Source organism: Bubalus kerabau, chromosome 22 (assembly GCF_029407905.1).
Source record: "Bubalus kerabau isolate K-KA32 ecotype Philippines breed swamp buffalo chromosome 22, PCC_UOA_SB_1v2, whole genome shotgun sequence".
NCBI classification, from domain to species: Eukaryota; Metazoa; Chordata; class Mammalia; order Artiodactyla; family Bovidae; genus Bubalus; species Bubalus kerabau.
This window is the reverse complement of record NC_073645.1, coordinates 44,579,927-44,604,823: the sequence shown is the minus strand read 5'-3', so window position 1 is coordinate 44,604,823 and position 24,897 is coordinate 44,579,927. Positions and strand designations below refer to the sequence as shown.

The window sequence follows — 24,897 nt, the reverse complement described above, 5'->3', positions numbered from 1 at the left end:
TGTGTTCTTTATGCTCAGCATCAGGGCCCGGCCTTTGATGATGGAGCACTCTGCTTACCCTGGGTATCATTTCAGAACTGATGACTCTTCAGAAGACAGCACAACAGAAAAGGCCCAGGCATCTTGATGCCTGGACTATCTGTAAACGAATGCTAGGCAGGCATGCTCCAGGCTCTCTCTTACTGCCCACAGCGCTTACCACTTTCCTGGCGGGGGGGTGGGGTGGAGGCTATGGCTGTGAGCCCTTGAGAGCTTTCCTGTTCTGCAAAGTCATTCTCACCAACCAGCTACTCAGGTTATCACTGCTTCAGAGATGGGTCTAATGAGAATTATACCACGCTGGAAACGTGACTCTTCAGCTTCAAATTTCATAGGACAGCATCAGCCAAAGAAGACAAGGGCTTAGTGGTTAAGAGAGGGCTTGACCCAGACACTTGGGTTCCAACGCAGCAACTTTACCTTCCTTCTTGCTGGGTGACATTAGGCTGGTTACTGAACTGCTCTGAGCCTCACTGTCCCCATCAGAAAAATGGGGATCCTACGGTGGTGGCGGGGAGAAGGAAATGGCAGCCCACTCCAGTATTCTTGCCTGAAGAATCCCAGGGATGGAGGAGCCTGGTGGGCTGCCGTCTATGGGGTCGCATGGAGTTGGACACAACTGAAGCGACTTAGCAGCAGCAGCAGCAGCACGGTGGTGGCGGAGGAGGAAGAGGAGATGGGGTAAAGGAGGATCAGGCACTTTAACTACAAAAGCTCACCTGGCCCAGTGAGACACACTTAACAGAGAGATGTTTCCATAGAGTGTTCTGAGCCACTTTTAATCTTTTTTTTAACTAATAATGCATTTGTTAACGTTGTTTCATTTGATGTTTGCTGATCCTTGGTGGGCACCACACGGAGGCAACCACCTTTTAAAGTTCTAAATAAAACAACTGCCTTTTGGCAGGAAGGCCTCTGCTCTCTGTGTGCTCCGCCCTCATTTTGATGGAAGAACAGAGGACTGTGGCCTCCGGGCGGCAGCTGGCACAAACAGCAGCCAAACAGCCCAGCTGGGCCCCAGAAACAGGCCCCGGATGGGATCAGCAGCCCAGGTAGCCCAGCATCCTGCAGACTGTGACCTTCTGATGGGTGCTTCCAACACTCCAGCCTTATTCCATTCTATTAATGGCCTTGTATTTGGCAGTTTCCTTCCTATGAGCTGTGGCTCAGTGTATCCTGAGGGGGTCGGCGGGGGGGGCGGGGGAGGGTTGGGAAGGTGGGGACATGTGCTCAGAAGTGTAACCAACAATGCTTGTTTCCAAACAGAGATGGGGGCTTCCTTGGAGGTTCAGTGGCTAAGACTCCACGCTCCCAATGCAGGGGACGCAGGTTCGATCCCTGGTCAGGGAACTAGATCCCGCAAGCCACAACTAAGGGTTCACACACCTCAATTAAAGGATCCCCTACGCTGCAACGAAGATCAAGGGTCCCTCGTGCCACAACTAAGACCCACCACGGCCAAATAAATAAATACTACAAAAAAAAAAGGGATGACTCTGCAAGCCAGCATCCTTGACGGTCCTCTCAGATCCAGCTGGCAAACAGTCACATCCCTTGAGCCGGTTCTCAAGACAGTTCCTCAGAACCACATGGGCTCCTGAGAGGGTAACAGGCAGGAAGGCCAGGTGTCTCCAAACAGAGGAAATAGCCTGCAAGTGTCAGACATTTATATCTCTCTTAAGAGGCAGGAGGAAACAAACTAGCGATATTTTTTTCCTTCTCTATACAAATTTAAAAGGAGGTTTCTCTTCAAATACTGTGTTGCCATAATGACACCTGGTTTCACCTGAAGTTAACTATCCTCAAACCTAGAGTTAACCAATGCCTTTTTCTTACGGAAATGTTTGTCTTAAGATATGCTAATGTACTATGCATTTACCCCAAACTCTGTCTTCAAGTCGGTTCTGCCTCTTGGCTCAGAACCTACTTGACAAACCAGTATGTTATACTCAGATATTGTTCCCCTAATCTATGTAAATGAAACTATTTGTGTGGTGGTCTGCCCTTCTTCAAGATTCAACTTAATCATTTTATGGCCCAGAATAAACCATTTGGTGCCAAGATTATCCCAAAATGCATCTTATGGGTGAGGGGCCTGGTGCCATTCTGAGTTTTAAGACATTCCTTTCTTTCATTAACAGACTGCCAGTGACTGTATAACATCCAGCTGAAGACTAGTGGGGGGCGGGGGCGGGGGTTACTCTTTCTGCCCCCTTCTGATGCCTATGTCAGAAGCTTTCTCTATCTCCTTTATACTTTAATAAAACTTTATTAAACAAAAGCTCTGAGCGATCAAGCCTTGTCTCTGGCTCCAGATTGAATTCTTCTCCTCTGGGGGCCAAGAATCCCGGCGTCTTTGCGTGATTCAACAACCTTTCACTCCCAGCAGGAGAGCTGGGTAGCGGCCTGTGGCGGTGGCCCTGGGAGAGCTGCAGGAGGCCCTGTGGAGCAGGTGAGTCGCAACTGCCAGGCGGGCAGGCACGGGGTCAGGAGGGGCTGACCCAGGAGGGCAGGGCCACGCAACCGAGAGGGCAGCATTGAGATCTGACTGCCCGCCACAGCCCAGCTGTCAGTGGCATCCTCAGAGTGGCTGCAAGTGGGGCCCAGACAGCAGTTCCTCTTCATTTTTGTAAAAAAAAATATTAATGGATTTCTTTATGTCTGGCTGTGCTGGGTCTTTGTTGCTGCCCTCGGGCTTTCTCTAGTTACAGCGAGGTGCGGCTGCTCTCCAGTCACACGTACGGGCTTCTCTTTGCCGCAGTCTTCTCTTGTTGCAGAGCACGGTAGTCACACGAGCTTCAGTAGTTGCGGTGCATGGGCTGAGTTGCCTGGCAGGTGGAATCTTCCCAGACCAGGGATCAAACCCATGCCCCCTGCATTGGCAGGCCGATTCTTAACCACTGGACCACCGGGGAAGTCCTGCATTTCTTCTTGAAAATGCCTTTGCGCCAAGTCTTACAGCCACTCAGCCTGACGCTCCAGGCAGTCCCACAACTGACGGGTGTTACCAGGACACAGGAAAAACCTACTTGCCAGCCTGGTGCCATCACATCCCTGACCACACTTATGAAAGTGAAAGTGTTCGATGCTCAGTTGTGTCTGATTCTTTGCGACCCCATGGATAGCCCGCCAAGCTCCTCTGTCCACGGGATTTCCCAGGCAAGAGTACTGGAGTGGGTAGCCATTTCCTTCTCTAGGAGATCTCCCCGACCAAGGGATCCAACCTGGGTGTCCTGCATTGCAGGTAGATTCCTTACAGGCTGAGCCACCAGGGGGCCCCGACCTCGCTTATAACCACCTTCAAAGGGGAAGGCAGCTTTTACCATCATCTGGAACCTGCCCTGTCCACCCGCCCAGACACAAGCCTTCCGCACAACCTCAGCAAGACTGGCCCTGCCTTCAGTGGCACTTACCTAAAATGGGCCCAGTGCCCTTGCCTGCCAATCAAAGCACTATCTCCGAGGCTCGGGCCTGTCTGAAGCGTTGACCGGGTGGAGGCGAGCAGCACGCAAGTTCTCGTAAAAACATTCTGCCTTTCACCACACCCACCAGACATGGGGCACTCTTCCAATTTTCAGATGGAGACATCAAGCCAGAAAAGAGCAGGTTCCTGTCCAGAGCTGCTGGCATGACAGCCACTCAGCTGGGCCTAGAAAGTGCAGCAAAGAGAGCTCTGCACTCAGGGCCTCTGTCTCGAAGCTTCCCGCAGGGCCGGGTGGGGATTGGCCAGCAATGCAAATGTGCCCTGTGATTGGTGGCTTAGGGTTTTGCAAAAGCTGGAAGCAGAGGGCTGGAGCCTGGAGGGCTAAGATTGGGAGGTGGTGGATGGGCAGAGGGAGCTTTGCAGGAGACAGAGAAGTGGTTGTTGATGGGCCCAAACGGGCAAGGAGGAGACAGAAACCCGGCAGAGGGGCTGAGCCCGCAGGTCCCCATGACCACCTTCTAGAAGTGGAGACGGATTTAAGCTAGACAGAGACAGAGGGACCAGAAGGCTTGGTCCTAAGAAGACAAAGATGGGCCAGATGGCACCATACAAAAGCCATGAGCTCAGACCCCCTGGGCTTATATCAAAGCTCCCACTTATGAGCTCCGTGTCTTAAGCAAAAGGCCTAATTTCTGAACAGCCATTTCTTCATTTGTCAGAGGGGATAAATGCAGTGTCCACCTCAGGGCTGAACTGAGGACAACTACTAGCTAATAAATGGATGATGCTCAGCATGGCGTCTGTCACGCAGCAAGCACCCCACAGATGTCAGCTACTGTGAGTGTCATTAAACCCCAGAACAATGGCAGGCTTGTTAACATCGTTCAGTCGCTCAGTCATGTCCAGCTCTTTGTGACCCCAGGGACTGCAGCACGCCAGGCTTCCCTGTCTTTCACAATCTTCCAGAGTTTGCTCAAACTCATGTTCATTGAGTCAGTGATGCCATCCAACCATCTCATCCTCTGTCACCTTCTTCTCCTCTTGCCCTCATTCTTTCCCAGCATCAGGCTGGCAGGCTAATAACAGAACAATAGCAGCTGACTGACCTAGTGGCATGTGCTATCATGGTTAACCCTCACAACTCCAGTGCAAGAGGGACATTGTTATTGTTCCCCATTTTACAGAGGGCTCAAAGACACTTCACATATATGTTGCTAGCATTTACTGAGTGATTACCTCGTGCTGTGTATTAGTTCATTTAATCCCCACAACAGCCATAAGAAGTCGGTACTATTGCTACAGAGAGGTTAAGTAACTATTCAAAAGTTACACAGCCAGTAAGATCTAGACAGTAGAGTAAACCCAAGTCTGTCTAATTCCAAAAACCATGCTCTTTCAACTAAGCTCTGCCTCCCAGGTTTCAAGGCTAAGTCATGTTGCAAAGACCTCCATCACAGCCCCAAGCAAGAGGAATAAACATCTATTTTAAGGAATCTGGTGAAATCTAAAAGGATGAGTATGGAGTGCAAGGATATGTAATCCGCAGAGGACAGAGGGTCCCAGAGGCCGGTGGAGGCTTGTAACCAAAAACAGCATGTGCCCACAGCATGCCACGCTGTCCTTTCTGCAGCCTTGTAGGCTTCCACGTGGGCAGACAAAACTCAGACCCCACCCAGAGCCCTGTGGCCCTTCGGGAGATGTTGCTGAATGTTTGAGGATCCAGGCCCGCCAGCCGCCAGGCCAGTTCCTTCCAGCGGAACCATCTGTGATCTCCTGAGTGGATGACAGGCCAAAGACAGATGGGCTGTGGCCGGGCTGCCTCTGACCACATGCCACCCACATGCCACCCTGCACATCCTCCCCACCTGGGGCAGCTCCTCGGCCCTGGGGACCACCAGAGGAGCAGACCAAGAGGCAGAACATCTGAGTCTGAGCCCCTGGAGCTGAAGGCCATTCTCTGAGTCACCACCTTTAATGAGGAGGGAGGGAACGCAAAACCCACGCCAGCAGGGAGAGCGTTTGCTGGCTCCTCCCTGACTCTACAAGGTCATCTAAGCAGGGAGCGGAGGGACGCTCCGTGTCCCACAGAACACCAGTGGCCCGGCTGCCAAGCACCATGCCGATGAGGGCTTGGTTCTGCTACATCTCCACTTCACTTGGGCCTTTGACCTGCCCTAGCCTCTCTGTTATGAATGGATCGTCAAGGTCTAGTGGTCGAGGGAGGGTTAAAGCTCTCAATCTACAGAACTGAACCTCCATCCTGTCCAAGTACCCACTCCTGATGACTGACCCTTAGAAAGCCTTCACCCTCTGCTCTGGTTGTAAACAGCCCCCTCTGTGATGTGTGCAGGCACTCAGGTTTGTGCAAATTCCCAAGCTCAAGTTTTCCTGGGTCCAGCTTCCCAAACTCCTGGAAGCTTTCTCCCCAAACTCCTGGAAGCTTATCTCCCCAAACCCCTGGAGATAAAGGGGTCCACAGCTTCTTGAGGCTGTGTCTGTTCTAGGACGTGTCAGGGGAGCCCTGCTCCAAACCCCCCCAAGATATAAGGTTCTATTTCAGAGCCCATGACAGCTGAAATCAGCTTCAGCCTGTGCTTTCTAAAGACTCACGACTGCTCTCAGGTCACATCCTGGTCTCCTGAACCATCTCCCTTTCAGAAAGAGACCTGGTCTCTCAGCGGAAGCTCTGGGGTTCTGCTCTGTACTCACCTCTCTTCCTCAGCCTATGCCTCGCCTGGCACAGACCAGAGGCCCAGGGACTCTTTGCTGACTGATTGCATGATATGTGGGGTTGACAGCCTCTTTTTAGTTTGAAAAGCCCCAGATGCAAGGGCAACTGACTTCAAGCCTCTTTCAGGAATCTGGGGTGACGGGGCACAGTGTTCCCAGCACGCGTGAACCCCCAGGCTGACTCTGAAATAACTGATGAGACCTCGAGCTCAACCCTCACAGACAACATGGTTTAAAGAGCAGGCTGTTGACATGATAATCGATTCAAAGAGACTGTAACCAGCTGTTTCCGGGAAAGAAGGACACCAGGACGCAAAGTATGAACAAGTATTTTAATAACTCAAGTCACTGTGCTCCCAGTTCTGAAGAGATTCCTAAAAGAGGCAACTGTGGCCATTCCGGAAGCCAGCGCTCACCCTCTCGTTGTCTCGGCATCTCCCTCCTCTGGGTGCTGACTCGGAAGAAAGCATAAACACGCCCAGTACCATCCTGGCTCCCATAGGACCTTCCTCTTATCTATGCGTTACAGCAACAGCCTTAGCTGGACTAAGATGGTGACTCGGTTAAAGGAGAAGACAAATGCTGACTGTCCGAGTAGGGACGGTCCAAGCTGGCAAGAAAAAGCACACTGCGTACATAGGATACAGAAGGGGGAGCTTCTGCCTGCGGGTCTACAACGTTTTACATTGGCTTTTGCCTGCAAACTATCAAGAAGGGTTCTGCGGGCCAGTGTTTCTGCGGAACAAGCAACATGGCAGTCAAGTCTTGGGCATCCGGTGCCACCAGCCCCAGAGTCACCGAGCATCGTCCACGGGAGAGTTCTCTGAGGGAAACATGGAGTCCAGCTCATGCCTCTGCCTAGGGGTCAATTTCTTCGGGAATCACGGTGATCATAATGTCTTCGTTGCCCCGGCGGACAACCATATTCAGGGTGCTTTCCTTCTTAATGACGTCGCTGACGTCGTTGGCGGAGACCACCGACTGTCCGTTGATGCTGATGATGACGTCGTTTTCCTTGAGCCCCCCGCTGCAACACAAAAGGGAAATACGATTGCAATGTTTCCATGTCTCCTGGTGCAGCTGCCAGGAAAGGTGAGCGACTTTACCTCTACAGAGGCACAGTTTAGGACCCGAGAGCCCAGAGCAGACGGAGGGGATGGTAGTTAACTTTTGTGAGAATGGCTTAAACCACCCATGGGTTGCATTATTGCCTTTTGAGGGTTTTGGGCCACATCAGCAATCATGTCCACTGTAGAAATGTGTGCGAGCATTTGTATGATCTTATCACAGACTGACTCCAAAGGAAGTGAGGACACGCCAGCGACCGCGGTGGCCAGCTTGCTTGCCATGGGTATTACAGCTGTACAGTGCCGACAGGTATGGCTCCACGGTGAGGCTCCGCTTTGCCTTATTGCTGCCGTAACCTTAACTCTTGGGTGTGACAGCATCAAATGCGCTGTTTTGCACCTTAGTGGCCTAGGACAGGGGTCAGCAAAGTTTTTTGGTAAATGGCCAGAGAGGAAATATTTTAGTCTTTGCAGCCCAGATGGTCCCCATCACAACAACCCAACTCTTCCATGGGAGTCCAAAAGCCACCACAAACAATATATAATCTGCTGGGCATGGCCGTGCCCCAGTAAGATTTCATTTACGTAACACTAAAATTTGAATTTCGTATCATTTTTAAGTGTCCTAAAATAACTGTTCTTAATTAAATTATTTCAACCATTTAAAAATGCAAAATCTTTCTGTAAAGTAATTATCCTTCAATAAAAAATAAATGCATTTTAAAACAAAAAATAAAAATAAAATAAAAATGCAAAATCTAATCTTAACCCCAAAGCAGGCAGCAGACCAGATCTGGCTCCTGGGAACAGTCTGCTGGCCACTCCCTGGTCTAGCACGTCTCCGTGGATATTATGTCCACATAGGCTATGGGGCTGCAAAGAGTCTGACTCAACCGAGCGACTAACACTTTCACAGGTAATAAACCTGACTGTGGGTTGAGCAACTTCTTTCCCTGTTACTTTAATGCTCCCTGTGCTATTTTTCTAGAGGTGTGGATAAGTAAGGCCTGACTGGTAACAGGTATAATTAGAGAAGGCCTCAGGAAGAGATGCCTCTAGCAGCCTAGGCCAGGATCACTGCCTGAGGTCTCAGAGACACTGTTCCTTCAACCATCTTTCCCCAGCCAGGTCTGTCCTGGAGACTCCTAACAAGTCCATCTGATTCCCTTCTGAAGAGGACGTCTAGCCAGGAAGCACCCTTCTGCCGATGAGCCCTGAGCTGAGCCAGGTCGGAAGCTCTGACCAGCAGGATGGACACAGATGTTGGACCATTCTGTCAAGGGTCCTTACGGTCACCTGAGGGGAGATGAAAAGAACAGTTCCCTGCCCCCTACCTCCAGGAAACACACGATTATCAGGAAAATGGAGAGGGATTCTAACTCACGCTTCTGCGGGGGTATCAGGAATTACTTCAATGATATACGCTCCTGAAAGCACATCGGGGAAGTCTCGGTGGCGATCCTTCAACTCTTTGGCTTTGCTGCTTGGGAGAAAGAACACCTGGATTAACCATTAAGAACAACGGGGCTCCCACAGGGCTTCTCTTCCATCCCTGATTCTAATGTCAAATTCCAATGTAAAAAAATCAGGTTTTTTTTTTTTACTGTTAAAGTTTCCTTTTTATTATTGTTTTTTAATGTTTCCTTATTTATTTATTTGGCTGAGCCAGCTCTTCGTTGTGGCATGCAGGATATTTAGTTGCACCATGTGAGATCCAGTTCCCCGACCAGGGATCGAACCTGGGCTCCTTACACTGGGAGTGCAGAGTCTTAGCCACTGGAACACCAGGAAAGTGGTCCAGTGGTCCAAAGTGGAAGTGGTTGAGGGAAGTGGTCCAAAATCCCTGGAGGGGTCCAGGGATTTTGATTCTGCTGCAAATTGCTTATTTTCTAGAGTCAAAGATTTCCCGGATGGCAGCAAGAGAAACGTTTTAGCATTATCATTTTTATTAATTAATTGAGAGTAGCTACCACTTAAGAGCCTGGTGTGTTGCAGTTCATGGGGTCACAGAGTTGGACACACAACAACCACCACTTAAGAAGTCAGGACAGTAATGGTCGGCCTGCTTTGGAACCCCAGCCCTGCCCCTTCCTGACTGTGTGATCTTGGGCAGTTGCTTAACCTCTCTGTGCCTGGCTTTTCTCACCTGTTAAACAGGCACAGTGCCATGAGGTTGTCATGAGGACCACACAATCTTATCTAGATCTAGCGCCTGGTCCCGTGCCCAGCACTGAGCAAGCATGCGAAAAAGGGTGGATGGGCTCCCCGTGGCTAGTGACCACTGCCACCACCCATGTACCCCAGCTTTGACTCAGTGCTCACCACACACCAGCAAGCCTGCCCGGTTATCCTGATCCCAGAGAGGAGAAAATTGAGGCACTCAGGGCTCAAGCCATCCCAAGGTCACAAGCCAGGAAATAGTAGAGCTGGGACAGGAACCCAGGAAGCTGGACCCCCGGGCCCACATTCCTTCCCTTCCCTTCCCTACATCCCCCAGGCTTCCATCTCTCAGAGCTCCAAGACAAGACCTGATGCACATTTCAGTCTTGGCAAGCCAGCTAAGAAAGGCACCACCATTTATCACACATGTCTAAACTAATAGTCGTGTGTTCACAATTAATTAATAGCCTGTTGATTACAGTAATTAAGATATTAGTATTTATATCAACAGGTTCTGCTCTTTGCCGACTTAACTTCTAAGAGTTTCAACCAGGCCCTTAGGTACCAAGACGCCTACAATCACACCAGGTTTTTTCATCAAGGTTCAAACACCAGTATGTCATGCGTCTGGCAGCCACATACCGCAACTTTCACCAGCTCGGGGAAAACAAGCCCATCAGTCATGCCGCCCTGCCTGGCATTCCAAGAGCCCCAGCCCACAGGCGGCAGAGTTAAGGAAAGGCAGGGCGCTCTGGGGCGCTGAGGGAGGGGCTTAGGGCACTCCTAGAATGTGGGTTTCAACAGACCAGGTGGGGAGAGGAAGGCGTGGAGGTGGGGGACGGCGGGGGGCGGGGGGGCAATGACCAACACCTGGGCTTATCAGGCCTGCCTTCAAAGAAAAGCGTGGGCTTCCCTGCTGGCTCAGCCGGTAAAGCGTCTGCTTGCAATGCGGGAGACCCGGAGTTCAGTTCACTTTCTTTTCTTTCTTTCAAAGAAAAGCAGAATCTTTCAGAAGGAAGGATCTGCTCAGAACCCCAGAAACAAACATGAAGGATAAAACAACATGAAAGAAAGTGAAGTCGCTCAGTCATGTCCGACCCTTTGTGACCCCCATGGACTGTAACCTTCCAGGCTCCTCAGTCCTTGGAAATTTTCCAGGCAAGAGTACTGGAGTGGGTTGCCATTTCCTCCTCCAGGGGATCTTCCCGACCCAGGGATGGAACCCGGGTCTCGCGCATTGCAGGCAGACGCTTTACCATCTGAGCCACCAGGGAAGCCCACGTGAGGCCAAAGTTAAGGGCCCCTCCTCTCTTTCCTAATGGTACTTAAATCAGACACTGAGCTGTCTCGAGGCAGAATAAGGTTTCTCTTATCAGGGTGCCCGTGAGAGTCCTCTGAAGTTAGTCTGTTTTAAATTTAAGATACAGGGACATCCCTGGTGGTCCAGGGGCTAAGACTCAGAGGTCCCAGTGCAAGGGGCCCTGGGTTCAATCCCTGCTCAGGGAACTAGACACCACACGTGGTAACTAAGAGTTCACGTGTCACAACTAAAAGATCCCACGTGCCACAACTGAGACCTGGAACAGCCACGTAAATTAAATATTTGAATTTTAAACAAATAAACATTTGAACTTAAAGAAGTAAGTGAATTTAAGACACAGACAGACACAGACGTCCCATTACCGACCTGGGTGTGAGTGACATCATTCGGATGCCGATATACTTCTTCTTGGTGATGGCTTTGCCTGGTGGGACCACAGAAGGAAGCAGAAGGTCAGCCCAGTTGGCGGCTGTGCCGGGGACACCAGGAGCAGTGGGGTTCCATCCCCCCGGTTTGTTGTGTAGTCAGGGCCATACAGGGATGCTCTCAGCTTGTGGTTCAAATCCTGATTGGGACCCTACCTACCTCCTCTCTCCCCCAGGTAGAAGGTAAACAGCACACCTGACAGGGACCCTGTTGAGCTTCAAACCCCCAGCCTGACATTGAGCAGAAGAGTCACTAAACATTTCTGGACTGAATAAGCTCCTTGAATCTCAGTTTTCTCATCAGTAAAATGAGACTAAGTCCCACCTGATCAGGCAAAGGGATTGAATGACATAATGAATAATACAGTGAAATGATGTACAGAAATCACCCAGGATCATGCCTGGTACATAATAGATTGAACCATATGATCATAGGCCAAAAAAACAGTCAAACATCGATGACCTAATGACATGCATTCCTTTTCCTTCTTGATAGGAAAGGTGTGGCTGACCTTCAGGGGGTCATTTTCCCTGCCCTCCAGTTTCTGAGGGGTAGCCAAGCCCCAGGCCTAAAATCTCTGGTGGGCTTCCGGGGGCGTTTGCTTTACCTTTGGCTTGTCGGTCATGGGATTCCGTTAGGAACTTTTTAATCTTATCAGATGGAATTGCAAAGGAGATTCCAGCTGTCACTTTCAGTGTGTTAATTCCAATCACTTCACCATCCTGAAAAGCAAAAGGCAAATAGCTTGCTGAATCCAGGAAGATTCACCTGAAGATACCCACCGAGAGAGAGTGGAGAATTTGCATGGAAGGAGTCTTGGAGCTTCTTCAGACATATGACTGGGGTAGGAGGAGCCGGATGGATGGGGCTTCTGTGTCGCAGAGCAAGAGGCCTGACTCGTGCACAGCATTAAGCTAAGCTGAGCAATGGAAGAATCAGTACCCACTGGACTCAGGACTGAGTGATCAACACAATGAAAGCACAGCATCAGAAAGTTTCAAAATGTACAATTGCTCCTTGGGCAGGCAATACATGTCCCAAAGCCCAAGAGTCCTACTAATATATAGCACAGGGAACTCTGCTCGGTGTTCTGTGGCAGCTGGGACTGGAGGGGACTTTGGGGGAGAATAGATACATGTGTATGTTTGGCTGAGTCCCTCTGCTGTCCACCTGAAACTATCACAGCATTGTTAATCAGCTCTACTCCAAGATAAAATAAAAGGTAAAAAACAAACAAAAAAAAACCTCAGAGACCTTTAGGTGGCTATCCACACCTTCCTGCTTCTCCCGTTTCCAGGAGTCTCAAGATTCCTCTGCTGACATCAGGGAGGAACCATCCAGCGCTCAGGGCGGACAGACTTCATCACCAGGAAAACAAACCCTCATCTCCGAGCAGCCTCGGGGATCTGGGAGAGGCGGAATCTCACAATCAAATCTCATTTCCTCTGCTTGTTGCAAACCAGCTTTAAACCATGGAGGAAGCCAGTGTGTGTGTTTCTATTCAAGATAAATTCACAGTTTAGCGAACACCACACCATAGGAAACCATCCTGGAATAATAGGCTCGCCTCGTGCCATCCACCCATTATTTTGAACACTATTCTTAAAGGTTGTCCATCTCGGGCTTAGGGGGAAAACTGCCAGGAGTGGGTAAGTCACTCCTTGCACACTTCCCATAGCACTGAGAATTCAGTCCCCAACTCTGAGAGACCATCCAGGAGGCACTGCCCTCCTGGGCTTTGCTAAACAAGACGGCTTAGGTTTCATCACCTGTAAATGAGGGCTGGGATAGGGGACCCTGAGCTGCATCCTAGCTCTGACAATCTGATTCAAAGGCTTCCCTTTTCATGTTTAAATAAAACACAAACTTAGGTGACATCTTTGTGAGTGGGGTAACTCCTCATTCCAAGCCAGGTCTTAAGGGAGGGTCCTGGCCAAGACAAAGCCTGTGGATGAGCCAAGCCAGCTCCTTAGGCAGCTGGGGGGCAAGCCAGAACTGCTGACACCTTCAAAATAAAGACTGGCTCATTTAACTGGTCCTGGATCAAACCTGAATTCCAATGCCTTTACTTGTAACGTGGAGACACAAGCATGTCCGCTGGCATAGCATTTCCAATCCAAACACCAGCATGCCTTACTCTTTCCAGAAAAGATAAGAAGAGACATTGGCAAGGTACAGTACAGTCACAGATTTCAATTTGAAAGGATTAGATAATATGCTTTGGCAAGTTCATATCTGAAAAGAAATCAAAAGGGGGAAAAAAAAAAGACACGTAGATAGATTTTTTTGAAAGCCTTACCAGGTTTACTAATGGGCCTCCGGAGTTTCCATACTGAAAATAAGCAAAAATTAAAAGGTTATGAGTTTGTATCATTACATGGTCCAATCTACCTCCCTGCCTGGCAGGCCCCTGAGTGCAAATTCTTTTCTGAGATTGCTTCCTGTCTACCTAATATTTTTCTGGCAAAACAAAGGAACTTAACAGTTTTCAGACAGTGTTAAGTACCATAAATGGGGTATTTATATATTGATATATATATATATATTTTTTTTTTTTTCTTCAAAGCCCAGAGGCCAATAACAAATTCCCAAAACACCTAACACATCTTCCCTCTCTCAACAATAAGTTGGCTACCCACTTGCTCAGTGTCGCGGTCTTTCAAATCTGTGCCATCCCCCTCCACGTCTATGTGACCCCTACTTTGCTGCTGGGCCTGAAAATCCACACCGTTTGCTCTATTTCCATTACTTCATGCAGATCACAAGAAGGTTTGGGAATAAAGCCTACTAGAGGCAGCGAGTGCACAAAACACGCTGTGTTTCTTATTTATTAGACAGATGGAGGGGAAAATGCTTTTTGAGAAACGTCAATCCTAAAGGGAAATAGCTGAAGTGGAAAAATGTGACTTAAAATTAAGATTCCACTGATGAGACTGTGTGGGACAATCCCTGACCTCACTGGATATCGAATGCGCTGGCCTGGTGCTCAGACTGTGCCCCCCAAAGACAGCGGAAACACCTCTGGGGGCTGCAGAGCCTGTGCGTAGCTGAGCATCCCTCCTTTCACAAGGTTGCACAGGCAGCTCAACCCAGGGGTGGCTGACCCTGGGGCAGGGCAGCGAGGGGATGGAGAACTCCTCTGGGCTGCAGACTTGGGCAAATCTCAAGTGCCCGTCACAGGAGTCCCTGGAGACTGCCAACAGGCTGAGGACCAGCCCTTCGGCCTTGTCTGCTTTAGGGGTTCAAAAGGACCCCATTGGAAGCACCATGAGGATTCTGAGTCCAGCCCGGTTCCTGACTCCAGCCCAGCTTCCCAACTGCAGCCCGACCCTGCGGCACACGGGCTCACATTGATGATGGCGTCTGTCTGGATGTAGTCCATGTCCGAGTTCCGGAGCCCCAGTTCTTTGCCACCACGCTGGGTGGTGCTGACGATCCCCGTGGTGACCGTGTTTTGAAGGGAAAACGGGCTTCCAATGGCGACCACGAACTCTCCCGGCCGCAGCTCTGAGGAGCGGCCAAGCAGTAGCACGGGCAGCTTTCCCTGGAAACACAAAGTTGGCGTTGCTGCCTTGGGTTAAGTGAACAAAATGGGTAAGCGCACGGATGTCACAGAATGCCAGGCACTGGGGGCCGCTCGTGTTCACCGGGCCTTGCAGGAAACCGAGGTCAGGCGTGACCTCCCTTCCCAGCTGAGGACTGACGTCCCTCCCACCCAAGATAATCAGGGCAGGTCAAGTGCACGCTGCCGCCGCAAGCCAGGAAAAATGTGGGATGGATACTGGAGGCCAGCCAGCTCAGGGTCTCAGCACATCTTGAACCTGTCAGCACAGATTTGCTCTGAAACCTTGAGGCCAAGAGACAGAGGGGGACGAGTATAGGATTGGGGAAAGCCGGACCGCAGGCGTGGTAGAGAGTGAAGTCCCAAGGAAGGACCTAGAGCCCACAGCCCCAGGGGAGAGGAAGAGTGGATCAGCCCCCTCTTATTGTAGGCACGTCCCTCCTAGGTCTTGAAGAATCAGGAGCTCTGAGGGCTTGGAGCTGCCCTGACTTAGTCCGGGGCATCTCTGTGCTAATCCTGGTGATGGGCAGAGGTGGGGTTGGGGACAGCAAGGCATCCAGGGCCACTGGACACCAAGACCCAAGAGATGGGCTCTCTCCTCTCCTGGTAAAGTCCTCCACCACCATCTCTGCTCCCCCCGCCCCTAGGCGGGCTGATTAATCCAACAAAGCCTGCTTGATCCCCAATGACCTGTGAAGGCCAGTAGAGTCAGGAGCCCCAAACTACTCTTCAAACCAAAACGCGACAAAACAAAGCCAGCTCGAGTCACAAGGGCTGAGGAGCGCAGGGCTTCCATCCTGGAGAGCTCTAAGCTCTCCTCCTTTCCTCCCCAGAGCCAGGCAAACCTCTGAGTCCCTCTCGCATTTGCTTCCTGAGTCAAAATGAGCAGCTGCTCCAAGCAACGGGGACCAGCCCAGAAAGCAAAGACCTGGTCCAGGCCTCATGCTAATTGTAATGTAAGAGTCCTCATGTTTGTCCGCCTCGAAAATGAAGGAAAGAGGAGAGGAGGCTGGGAGGGCGCAGTGGGTGGAAACCAGCGGTTATTTCAGCATTGCCTCTGCCAGGGACAGAGCAGAAACCAGCTGATAAGATGGGGAGGTCACCGGGTCCATTTAACAGATGAAGAAACTGAGGTTCCAAGCAACTGGGTGACTTGAGATAGGCCAGGGGCTTAAAACTACAACACTGAACCCAGACTCTCATCCACTACAAAGGTACTGAGCCACGAAGACCCCCTCTGACCCCAAATAAGGAAGATGCTGGTCAGGAACACGTTGGATCAGAAAACTCAAGGACTTCCCTTGCGTGGTTCAGATGGTAAAGAATCTGCCTGCAGTGCGGGGAACCTGGGTTCAATCCCTGGGTTGGGAAGATCCCCTGGAGAAGGGAATCGCAACTCACTCCGGTATTCTTGCGTGGAGAATCCCATGGACAGAGGAGCCTAGAAGGCTGCAGTCCATGGAGTCGCAAAGAGACACGACTGGGCAACTAACACACACACAGACATGTGAAAAATGATGCCCCTCAGATCACAGATACTAAGAGGCCTAGAAGAGCGCCACAGTCCAGAGCTCAGACCAAGCGGCCTGATTAGATGGTGGCCGGACCTTACAACCATTCTGGTCCTCAGTGTTCTGACCTGGAAAATGGGAATAATGCAGTTCACTGATCTCATCGATTTGATGTGAGAATTCAGTGCCTTGGGATCTGAACAGCTCTGTGAATGGTACGTCATGTAAGTGGGGCATGTAAGCATCAGCTGTGTTACTGTGATTAACGTCAGGGTCTGCGCAGACTCAGTGAGGGGAACCCCACCAAGTAAACTCCCACAGAGTAGGCCATGTCTCCCAGCCCTCACCGTCCCCCTTCCCCACCCGGGAGGAGGCTGGGGGCACAGGTCTGCCCTGACAGTGACATTGCCCTTGTGGTCCCCCGAGGCTGAAGTGCGTGGCCCTGCTCTGGAGTGGGGCTGGCCTGCAAGCCCCAACTCCCAAGCTCATCTAGAAGTGCGCCAATGAGCTCAGCAGGGCCTGTTTACCCTGGGCCCATGCCAGCTGCCTCTGCCAGGGATGACTTCATCCAACAGTCACAGGGGGTGAGCGGACAGGAGTCAGAGCCGGTGATGAGCCCTCGGCCACCCTGGGGGAGGCCTGCCTGGCAACACTGCCACTCCTTCAGGACCCAGGGACAGCCTTCAAAGCTGGGCTGGAGGGCTGAACATGGCGGTCATGGCTCCTGGGCTGGGTTCTCCAGTTGCTTTTCACCAATTTCAAGGCGAGAAGTCAAGTTCAAACCCAGAAGGTGGGCCCAGACCACATCAGTGCAGCAGCAAGCCGGGAACCACAACAGAAAGTTACATGGGAGGACTCACTGTGGAGTCTTAATTAGCATCCACTCATCTTCCAACCCTGTCCCTTCACCTCCACCCCTAGGAAAGGGGGCCAGACCCAGGGGGCCACATCACAGTGGGTTTCGAAGGAAGAGGGGCCTGAAGACAGTGCTCCCTGGAACTCCTGTCTCTAAGTCTGAGCTCAGAGCCAGGGGCCAAGGAAAGCAGGCAACGCTGTGGGGAGCAGAAGCCATATCGATGGAGGAGAGAGCCCCCGGGGGGAAGGAGAGAATCGAGGGCTCACGTACGGCTCAGGTCAGCTGCGCTCCCTGCAGAGGAGCAGGCCTTCAGCCAGGAACGGGGCCCAGAGGACCCCATGTACCAGCTGGGCTCCAATGCAGTAAAGTCACTCACTGGAGTGACCATACAGGCTGGGACCAGTGGACACCAGTGATACAAGCCCAGAGTCTCCCCAGGGACCACTCCTCACTTCAACACAAAGGGAAGAAATTCAGCTCACAAGCGGTCACTGGGCCAAACCTGCACGAATGGCAGCACTGGGTGTCACCTTGCTTAATTTTTATTCACAGAAACATCTCCTAGATTCTAAGGGACAATCATAAGACAGAAATAAGCAAGTGGACATATCTTAAGGGGGATTCTTAGACTATGAAGCTTGGACTGCTGTGGAAGGAATGATCTTTTACCCCTCAGGTGACAAAGCCCTTTTTCACAACTGCCTTGGCAGTTAGTGCATATTTTTACCCATTTTACAGATGTGGAAACTGAGGCTCAGAGCCGAATTGACTCCTCACAGCTCGCAAGCAGCCTGGCTAAATGAGAGAACAGGATTCCCAGCTCTTAGAGCTTCACTCCTTGTCAGTGTTAATCTGAATTCTAATTGTAGGCAGAAATCTTTGCAAGGGAGTGACAGGGGCTGGAGATGTGGGCCAGGCCAGATTTACAGCCCTTCAGGAGGTCAAAATGCCTCTTGTGGGCCATTTGGCTTCTGCTCTCCGCAGGTGCCGGCTGGCCCTGTGAGCGCCAGGCTCTCCAGCCTGTTTTAGATACAAGAGGGGCTCGTTCTCAGCCTCTCTCCTCATCTTGGGCCTGTCTGCTCAGTGCAGCGATACCTCTGCTGGCCAAATTCCTACTTGGTAATTGAGCATTTTATTCCATAGCTGTCTAGACACACACTCCACCGGGGAACCTGGGGAAGATGCAATGCAGATACAGCGGGAAATGCCAAGACATGCCTCAGCCTTGACCTGGGGATGGGAAAACCCTGGGGCCCACCTTCAACCCCCTCCCAATTCCCGGTTTAACCCTGCGCTGCAGTCCATAGGCTGGTTCCCACGCTGCCCACATCAAAGCTGTCTCCAGGCTCCTGGCGGCAGACACTCTGTCTGAGCCTCGCTCTGCAGCGACCCGGCCACAGGCCATCTTGGAGATGCCAGCCTGGCTCCTGACAGCCGCTGCCCACATCTCATCACTTCACCAGAGCCTCACAGCACGCCTATGAAGCACAGGCACGGACATTCATCCTCCGCTTGGCAGGCGAGAGGAGCAGAGGGGAAGGAGGAAGAACAGGCAGACACACAGCTCCCGTTCCTCGTCTTCAGGTTCTCCAGCCATTGCGGGGGAAGGTGAAATGCAGTCGGGCACGGAGCAAAGCAGGCGTGGAGAGCTTGTAGTGGCGAAAGCTCAACCCTGAGGCTCCGGACCAGAGCCGAGCAAGAACCCTTGAACCTCACCAGGAGAGCCTCATGTTATCCCAACCCCTCCAGCATGAAGGGCATCCCAAGGTGAGTCCATCATACTGCCCATTCTCAAGGTCACGCTCTTGCTGATGAGAGGGAGGAGGCTGGGAGGCCAGTGGGAGAGGCAGGAAGTCGAAGTTGAAAGGCGCGTGGCCTTCAGCCTGTAGGTGACTCCCTGGTGCTAAATGCCAGCCCCACAGCAGAGTCAGCAAGAGGGGCTGGAAGGGAACATGGATCCCCCGGGTCATTGGCCACGCCACCCAGGTCGACAGAGAAACAGCCCAGACGAGGGTGTCAGAGTCTTGCATGTGGACTCCAGACGCGCCATGTCCGTGTTAAGTCACTAACGATAAGCCATAGGCAGGATACGAATGGTGTGATAGATTTACTGCTAAAGCATGGAGGCATGTTTTACTGCTAACACATACACAGCATGATTAAAGAAGGCTCTTACCATTCGTTTAGATGACAACAAACGAAGGACCCACAACTAGCAGGCCTGGCAGTACCTCTCCCATGAAATAATGCCTACACTGAAAGAGAACCTTCTCAACAAGTATTCACCAAGGGCCGGGCCTGGCACAGGGATCACAAAAGATAAGTGAAATCCACCCGTGCCCACCAGGCTTACTGTCTGACGGGTGGGTAGACACACAAATCATCAGAACACACAGCAATAAAAAGAGCTAAAATCCATCTCCCTCCCCTAGGGCCACTCAGCAGAGAATCTTCCCTAAGGGTTAAATATAGATCAACACTAAAAAATGATTTGAGTGCATTAACTAGGTGTTTTTTTTTTTTTTCCAGCCGCAAGTAAGAGAAAAACCAATGCAAATAAAATAAACATCCACCTGCTCAAGGGCAGAGCGGTGGGAGGGCTGATCACTTCCAAGGCTTAAGGGCAGGGCGAAAAGCAGCTCCTTCCTTCCTTCCAGCTCATCAACGGCAGCCTTTCTCATGGCCACAAGAGGGCCACCATCATTCTAGGCAGGACATGAAGATGTGGCAACACCAACTGGAAGTCATAGGCTCTTTGCTCCCTTGTGTGTCTCTTCAGAAGGGCTGAGCGTCTAAAAGGGCCCCAGCACATTCCATTCTTCCCTGGCGGTCAAGGTTACCCTCAACCATACTTTGGTGGGGGCTGGGGTGGTCATGGCCTCCATGGCTGCCTTAGCCCCTCAGGATTTGCCTGAGTTAGGTGCTGGGGCGGGAGGGTCAGGAGTGGACCAAAAACAGACTCAGGGCTGTGCCAGCAAGACGGAGGAGGGCTTCGTGGTGGGTCACCATCAGCGTCCACTGAAGCTTAGGGAAAAAATGGTTCCTTTTATAGTGGTGATCCTAATACACGTCTGAAGAAGGCTGCAAGTATATATTGCTTCAGGCAGATTTTGGGGGAGTGGAGGGAGGAAGGGAAGAAGGAATGGAAAGCATTATTTCAAAGGAAAGCAATGATCCCAAATTGCCAGGGCAGTCAGCGTGAGATACAAGTGGCTTGTAGACAAACCTCCCCCTTGTCCGCATGCCCTACCTGCCTCATGCTCTGTCCTGAGGGCATGAGAGATGAAGTACTTCCTGCCATATCAGTAAACGAGGATGCCGCAGTCATCAGCGGTTGCAGCCCTCTAATGTGAGCTAGAGAGCCCTAAGGGCACTCAGGAAGGAGAAGGATACCAGCCATCAGGCTGCAGCCACTCCCTATGGTGAACCCCAAGGCAGCTCAGGATGTGAAAAAAAAAAAAACAAAAAAAACACAGGAAACACCCAGGATGGCAGAGATGCGTAAGAAAGGAATGATTTCAGTGAGCCCAGACTCTTGCTTCATCCCATACATAAAAAAACACTAAATTCCCTAACTTGGGATATCTGGTTTGCTTTTATTAACAATAATCTTTTGATGTGAAGACTTTGCTGTTTAGTTGCTAAGTTGTGCCAGACCCTTTGTGACCTCACGGACTACCAGGCTCCTCTGTCCCCCACCGTCTCCTGGAAATTCACGTCCATTGAGTCAGTGATGTTATCTAACCTTCTCATCCTCTGCTGCTCCCTTCTCCTCCTGCCCTCAATCTTTCCCAGCATCAGGTCTTTTCCAACGAGTCAGCTCTTCTGCTGATACTCAAGGTTGTGGCAACACCAGCTGGAAGTAATAGGCTCTTTGCTCCCTTGTGTGTCTCTTCAGAAGGGCTGAGAGTCCAGAAGGGCCCAGCACATCCCATTCTTCCCTGGGGGTCATCAGCCACCATCTGGTCACAAGGTTACCCTCAACCATCCTTTCGTGGGGGCTGGGGTGATCATGGCCCCCAAGGCTGCCTTAGCCCCACAGGATGTGCCTGAGTTAGGTGCTGGGGAAGGGGGGCATCAGTCCTTCCAATGATACTCAGGGTTGATTTCCTTTAGGATTGACTGGTTTGATAAGTAAGACTACCTGCCTTTGGTTGCAAAACTTCCATATAATCTGGCTCTTCCCCTCTCCTCTGAGCAGTTCCCCCAGGATCACTTGAGATGCTGTCTCCCTGGACTGAAGTCCTAAAAATTCCCACCCAATAAAACATAAGTCTCAGCTTCTAGGTCGTGACTGTTATTTAAGTCGACAGGCAGATGGGACAGGCATCGTACCCAGCCTACACACCAGGGGACCAACGGTCCCACGGCTGAGGGCAGTGATCTCACTGAGATCGCAGGTGTTCTCACCAGTCCCCTCTGCCCACTGCCCAGATGCAGCAGAAAAGAGCTGCCAGTGCCAGACCTTCTCATAGAGCAGGAGGCGGGAGCAGAGATGACATGCAACAGGGCCGTGGGAGAGCTGAGGGCAAGTCAGAACAGAGGCGAGACAGAGGGAGCCAAGGCCACAAGTCCTCAGGGTGAGGACCCAGGCCACACTGCTTCTCCCAGTGGGAGCCCAAGTTACACTCAGCCAAGCCCGGGCTGGGTGTGGAGGCAGTCTGTGGGGCACCACTTGCTTCGTGAGCCCTCTGTGTGGCCTGGCCTCCCCCTGCAGGGTCATCACAACTCTGATTCCTGCAGGAAGAAATGGCCTGTGGTGAGCAAGCGCCCTGCCTATGGCTGGCCACAGGCTTATCCCCCAGCATCCACAAAGGGTGGTGCAGAGTGAAGACACAGACAAAACACACACACAGACACACACAGACACACACAGACACACACACACACACCCTCGGTCTCTAGATAAACTGGTAGCACAATTTCCCAGGGAGCAGGCCATCTGTATTAACTCACTCTGACCTTGGGTCACTTGACAGACTTCTCTGGGCTTCAGTTTGATCACTTCTAAAATAAGGGAGTCGAGCCTGGTGATGTCCAGGGTCACCCCAGCTCTGACAATTAGGGATCTTTCCAGAAGACCTGGTAGATTTCCAAAAAACCTCTTAGCAGCCAATGGTTAAATTGGTGAGGTCAAAACAAGCCTCAGAGCCCTTAATAAATCTCTTCTCATACGACTCCCCAAAGGGGTCAGATGATTCCTGCAGACTCTCGCAGCCCAAGAGGAAAGGGGATTCCTGGAATTCTCCAGACGCTGGCTCAGCCAGTAATCATCGAGAGCAGACCTCAAAACAACGATCCATCAACATTTCAGCTTCTGGCCACCCTGGGTTTTGCCTAAAAGCCCTTGAGCGCTCCTCTCATTGCAACCTCATTCCCCAAAGCTTGGAAGGAAGGGCCATAAAACAAACCAATAAAACTAAAAGAAAAATTGGCAACTTTTTTTTTAACCTCATGACGCAAGCCAACGACTTCTTTCTCTTCCTTGCAGAGTATAAAGTGCTCCTGTTACAAAAATATTTTTGTTGCTGAATCTGCAAAAGCCACCATGTCTGCCAGCTGCCCAGCACATGCATTTCCAAGGGGCTGAGGCTCACAGGCTGGTCCTGTGTGTCCGATGAAATTTGCTTCAAAGGCTGATGTTGCAGGAACTGGCTGAGACTCAACTAAGTGATTCAATGTGGTCTTCTGGAAGCAGTTATGCTAACCTTTCATTTTCTTTAAAAAATATGCAATGGGAGGAAAAGGGCATGTACCCCAATCACAGCAAGGAGCGGTGCCACTGAACTTGCGTGCTTCCTAAGGAACGGCAAAGTAGACCATAGAATTCAGGGGGATGTCAGCAGCTAAGACTTGCCTGAGACATGGGGATCCGGCAAGGAGAGAAGTGAGCCCAGGAGGGGCTGAGGGACAGTGGATGAACCAGGGCTCTGCTACATAATTTTCAGGGCTCAGGATGAAATAAAAACGTAGACTCCCTTGTTCACAAAGTACATAAAAAGTACCATTAAAGGCACTAAAATATAAGGCTTTTTTTTTTTCTTCTACATGCTCTCTCTCTTCATCTGTCTTGATGTTTTTATTTGCTGTTCAGTGTTGTGCTCCCTGGGGCACGAAGTTGTTCATGGGGTGAGTACAGACCCAGAGCCTCAGACTCAGTACTCTGCTCACCAGCTACAGGACAGACCCATGCACTGTGCCCAAGCAGGGACTCAGAATTTGAGCCAGCCCTCTCCCCACCCCAAGGGCCCACTGCCCCAACCCACAGAGGACAGAGTACCCCTAAGGGTTCTGCAACTTCCTTCGGCACCAGGTACCTGGATGGGGTGGGCAGGGCTTGGCCCTGCCTTGTTGCCGGCAGAAAGAGTCATCTATCTGCTGCCCAGGATGCTGCAGGGTATACGTACCCCATGTCTGTATGCCCTGGGGGAAGGAGGGTGGCTGTGACTGCCATGTGAAGCCAGGGGTCCCAAGAGCCAGAGGAGCAGGGTAGCCAAGAACCCATCCTGGGGAAGTGGGAAGGCAACAAGGAAAGTGGGAAGGCTCCAAGCACCCAGCATATACTCCACTCATCAGACTTCACTTACAAAGCACAAAGTCAAAGATAAAACCAAAATGGAGAGGGCATCCCTGGCGGCTCAGTGGTAAAGAATCCACTTGCCAGTGCGGGGGACACAGGTTCAACCCCTGATCTGGGAGGACCTCACCTGCCACAGAGCAACTAAGCCCACATGTCACAACTCTTGATCCCGTGCTCTTGAGCCCAGGAGCCAAAACTACTGAAGTCCTCAGGCCCTAGAGCCCATGCTCTGCAACAAGAGAAGCCACTGTAAGAAGCCTACGCCCTGCCATGGAGAGTAGCCCCCTCACAGCAACTAGAGAAAGCTCTCGCAGCAACGAAGACCCGGCACAGCTATAAATAAATATATAAATAAATAAAATCATTAAAAAGATTAAAAGAGACCTCAGAGCATTAATTGGAGAAGGCAATGGCAACCCACTCCAGTATTCTTGCCTGGAAAAATCCCATGGACAGAGGACCCTAGTAGGCTATGGTCCATGGGGTCACAAAGAGTCGGACACGACTGAGCATTAAACCCTCAAGCAGGGTTCTCTTCTGTGAATGCACAGGTCCTGTGCCCATAAAGCAGTGGTGCCAGGGGAGGAGGTGGCGGACCAAGAATGAGAAGCTTGGGATTCAGATCAGAGAGGGCGGAGGTTATCAGTGATGACAAGGTCAAGGGTACAACCAAGGGAGGGCGGCTGCAGCAAGCAGGTGAGTCGAGAGGCCGGGCCAGGAAGGATCTCCTCCATGGCACTGAGATCACAGCATACACAGAACTCGGAAGGACGGCGTCATCAAGTTACCACCATCTGTTTCCACAAATTGACATGTTATTGTTGCTGTACCAGGAGGGGAGGAGAAGAGGTGCGACGTGCGAGGTGGTAGGTGGGGGTGACTGGAGTGGGGGGCGTTCAGGTGGGACAGATAAGAGAAGTGATGGAGAAGGAGGGAAAGAGAGGGAAGAAACAGAGGACGGTTACGGAAAAACAAAAGAGAGAAAAAGCAAATCAATCAACCTAGTCCTCCTCACTGTTTACGCACACCTCCATAATGTTTAGTCTCCCTTAAGCTGTATCAAGAAACACTGGCATTTCAAAGATCCCCTTACTCTTGCTGTTTAAACTGCAAAATGTCAACATTTTTATATGGAAGCCCAAGGGCCAGTGACTGTATATATTCTCTGGCATCAAGAGGAGGAAAAACATTGTCTCACTGAGTGCAACTTGCCTCCCCATC

At 51.1% G+C, this 24,897-nt stretch overlaps 1 protein-coding gene across 1 annotated transcript in view; it reads right to left on the bottom strand.

Moving 5' to 3' along the window:
* Positions 1-6,515: 6,515 nt before the first annotated feature.
* Positions 6,516-24,897, bottom strand: part of HTRA1 (HtrA serine peptidase 1) — a 58,177-nt gene continuing 39,795 nt past the window's right edge. Inside the window, exons 4-9 of the mRNA XM_055560117.1 lie at positions 14,517-14,711; positions 13,467-13,499; positions 11,775-11,889; positions 11,108-11,165; positions 8,645-8,740; positions 6,516-7,220 (exon numbers count right to left, since the gene is read on the bottom strand). Of these exons, the coding sequence (XP_055416092.1) occupies positions 7,052-7,220; positions 8,645-8,740; positions 11,108-11,165; positions 11,775-11,889; positions 13,467-13,499; positions 14,517-14,711 (666 nt within the window). The 3' untranslated portion in view covers positions 6,516-7,051. The remainder of the gene's footprint in view (positions 7,221-8,644; positions 8,741-11,107; positions 11,166-11,774; positions 11,890-13,466; positions 13,500-14,516; positions 14,712-24,897) is intronic.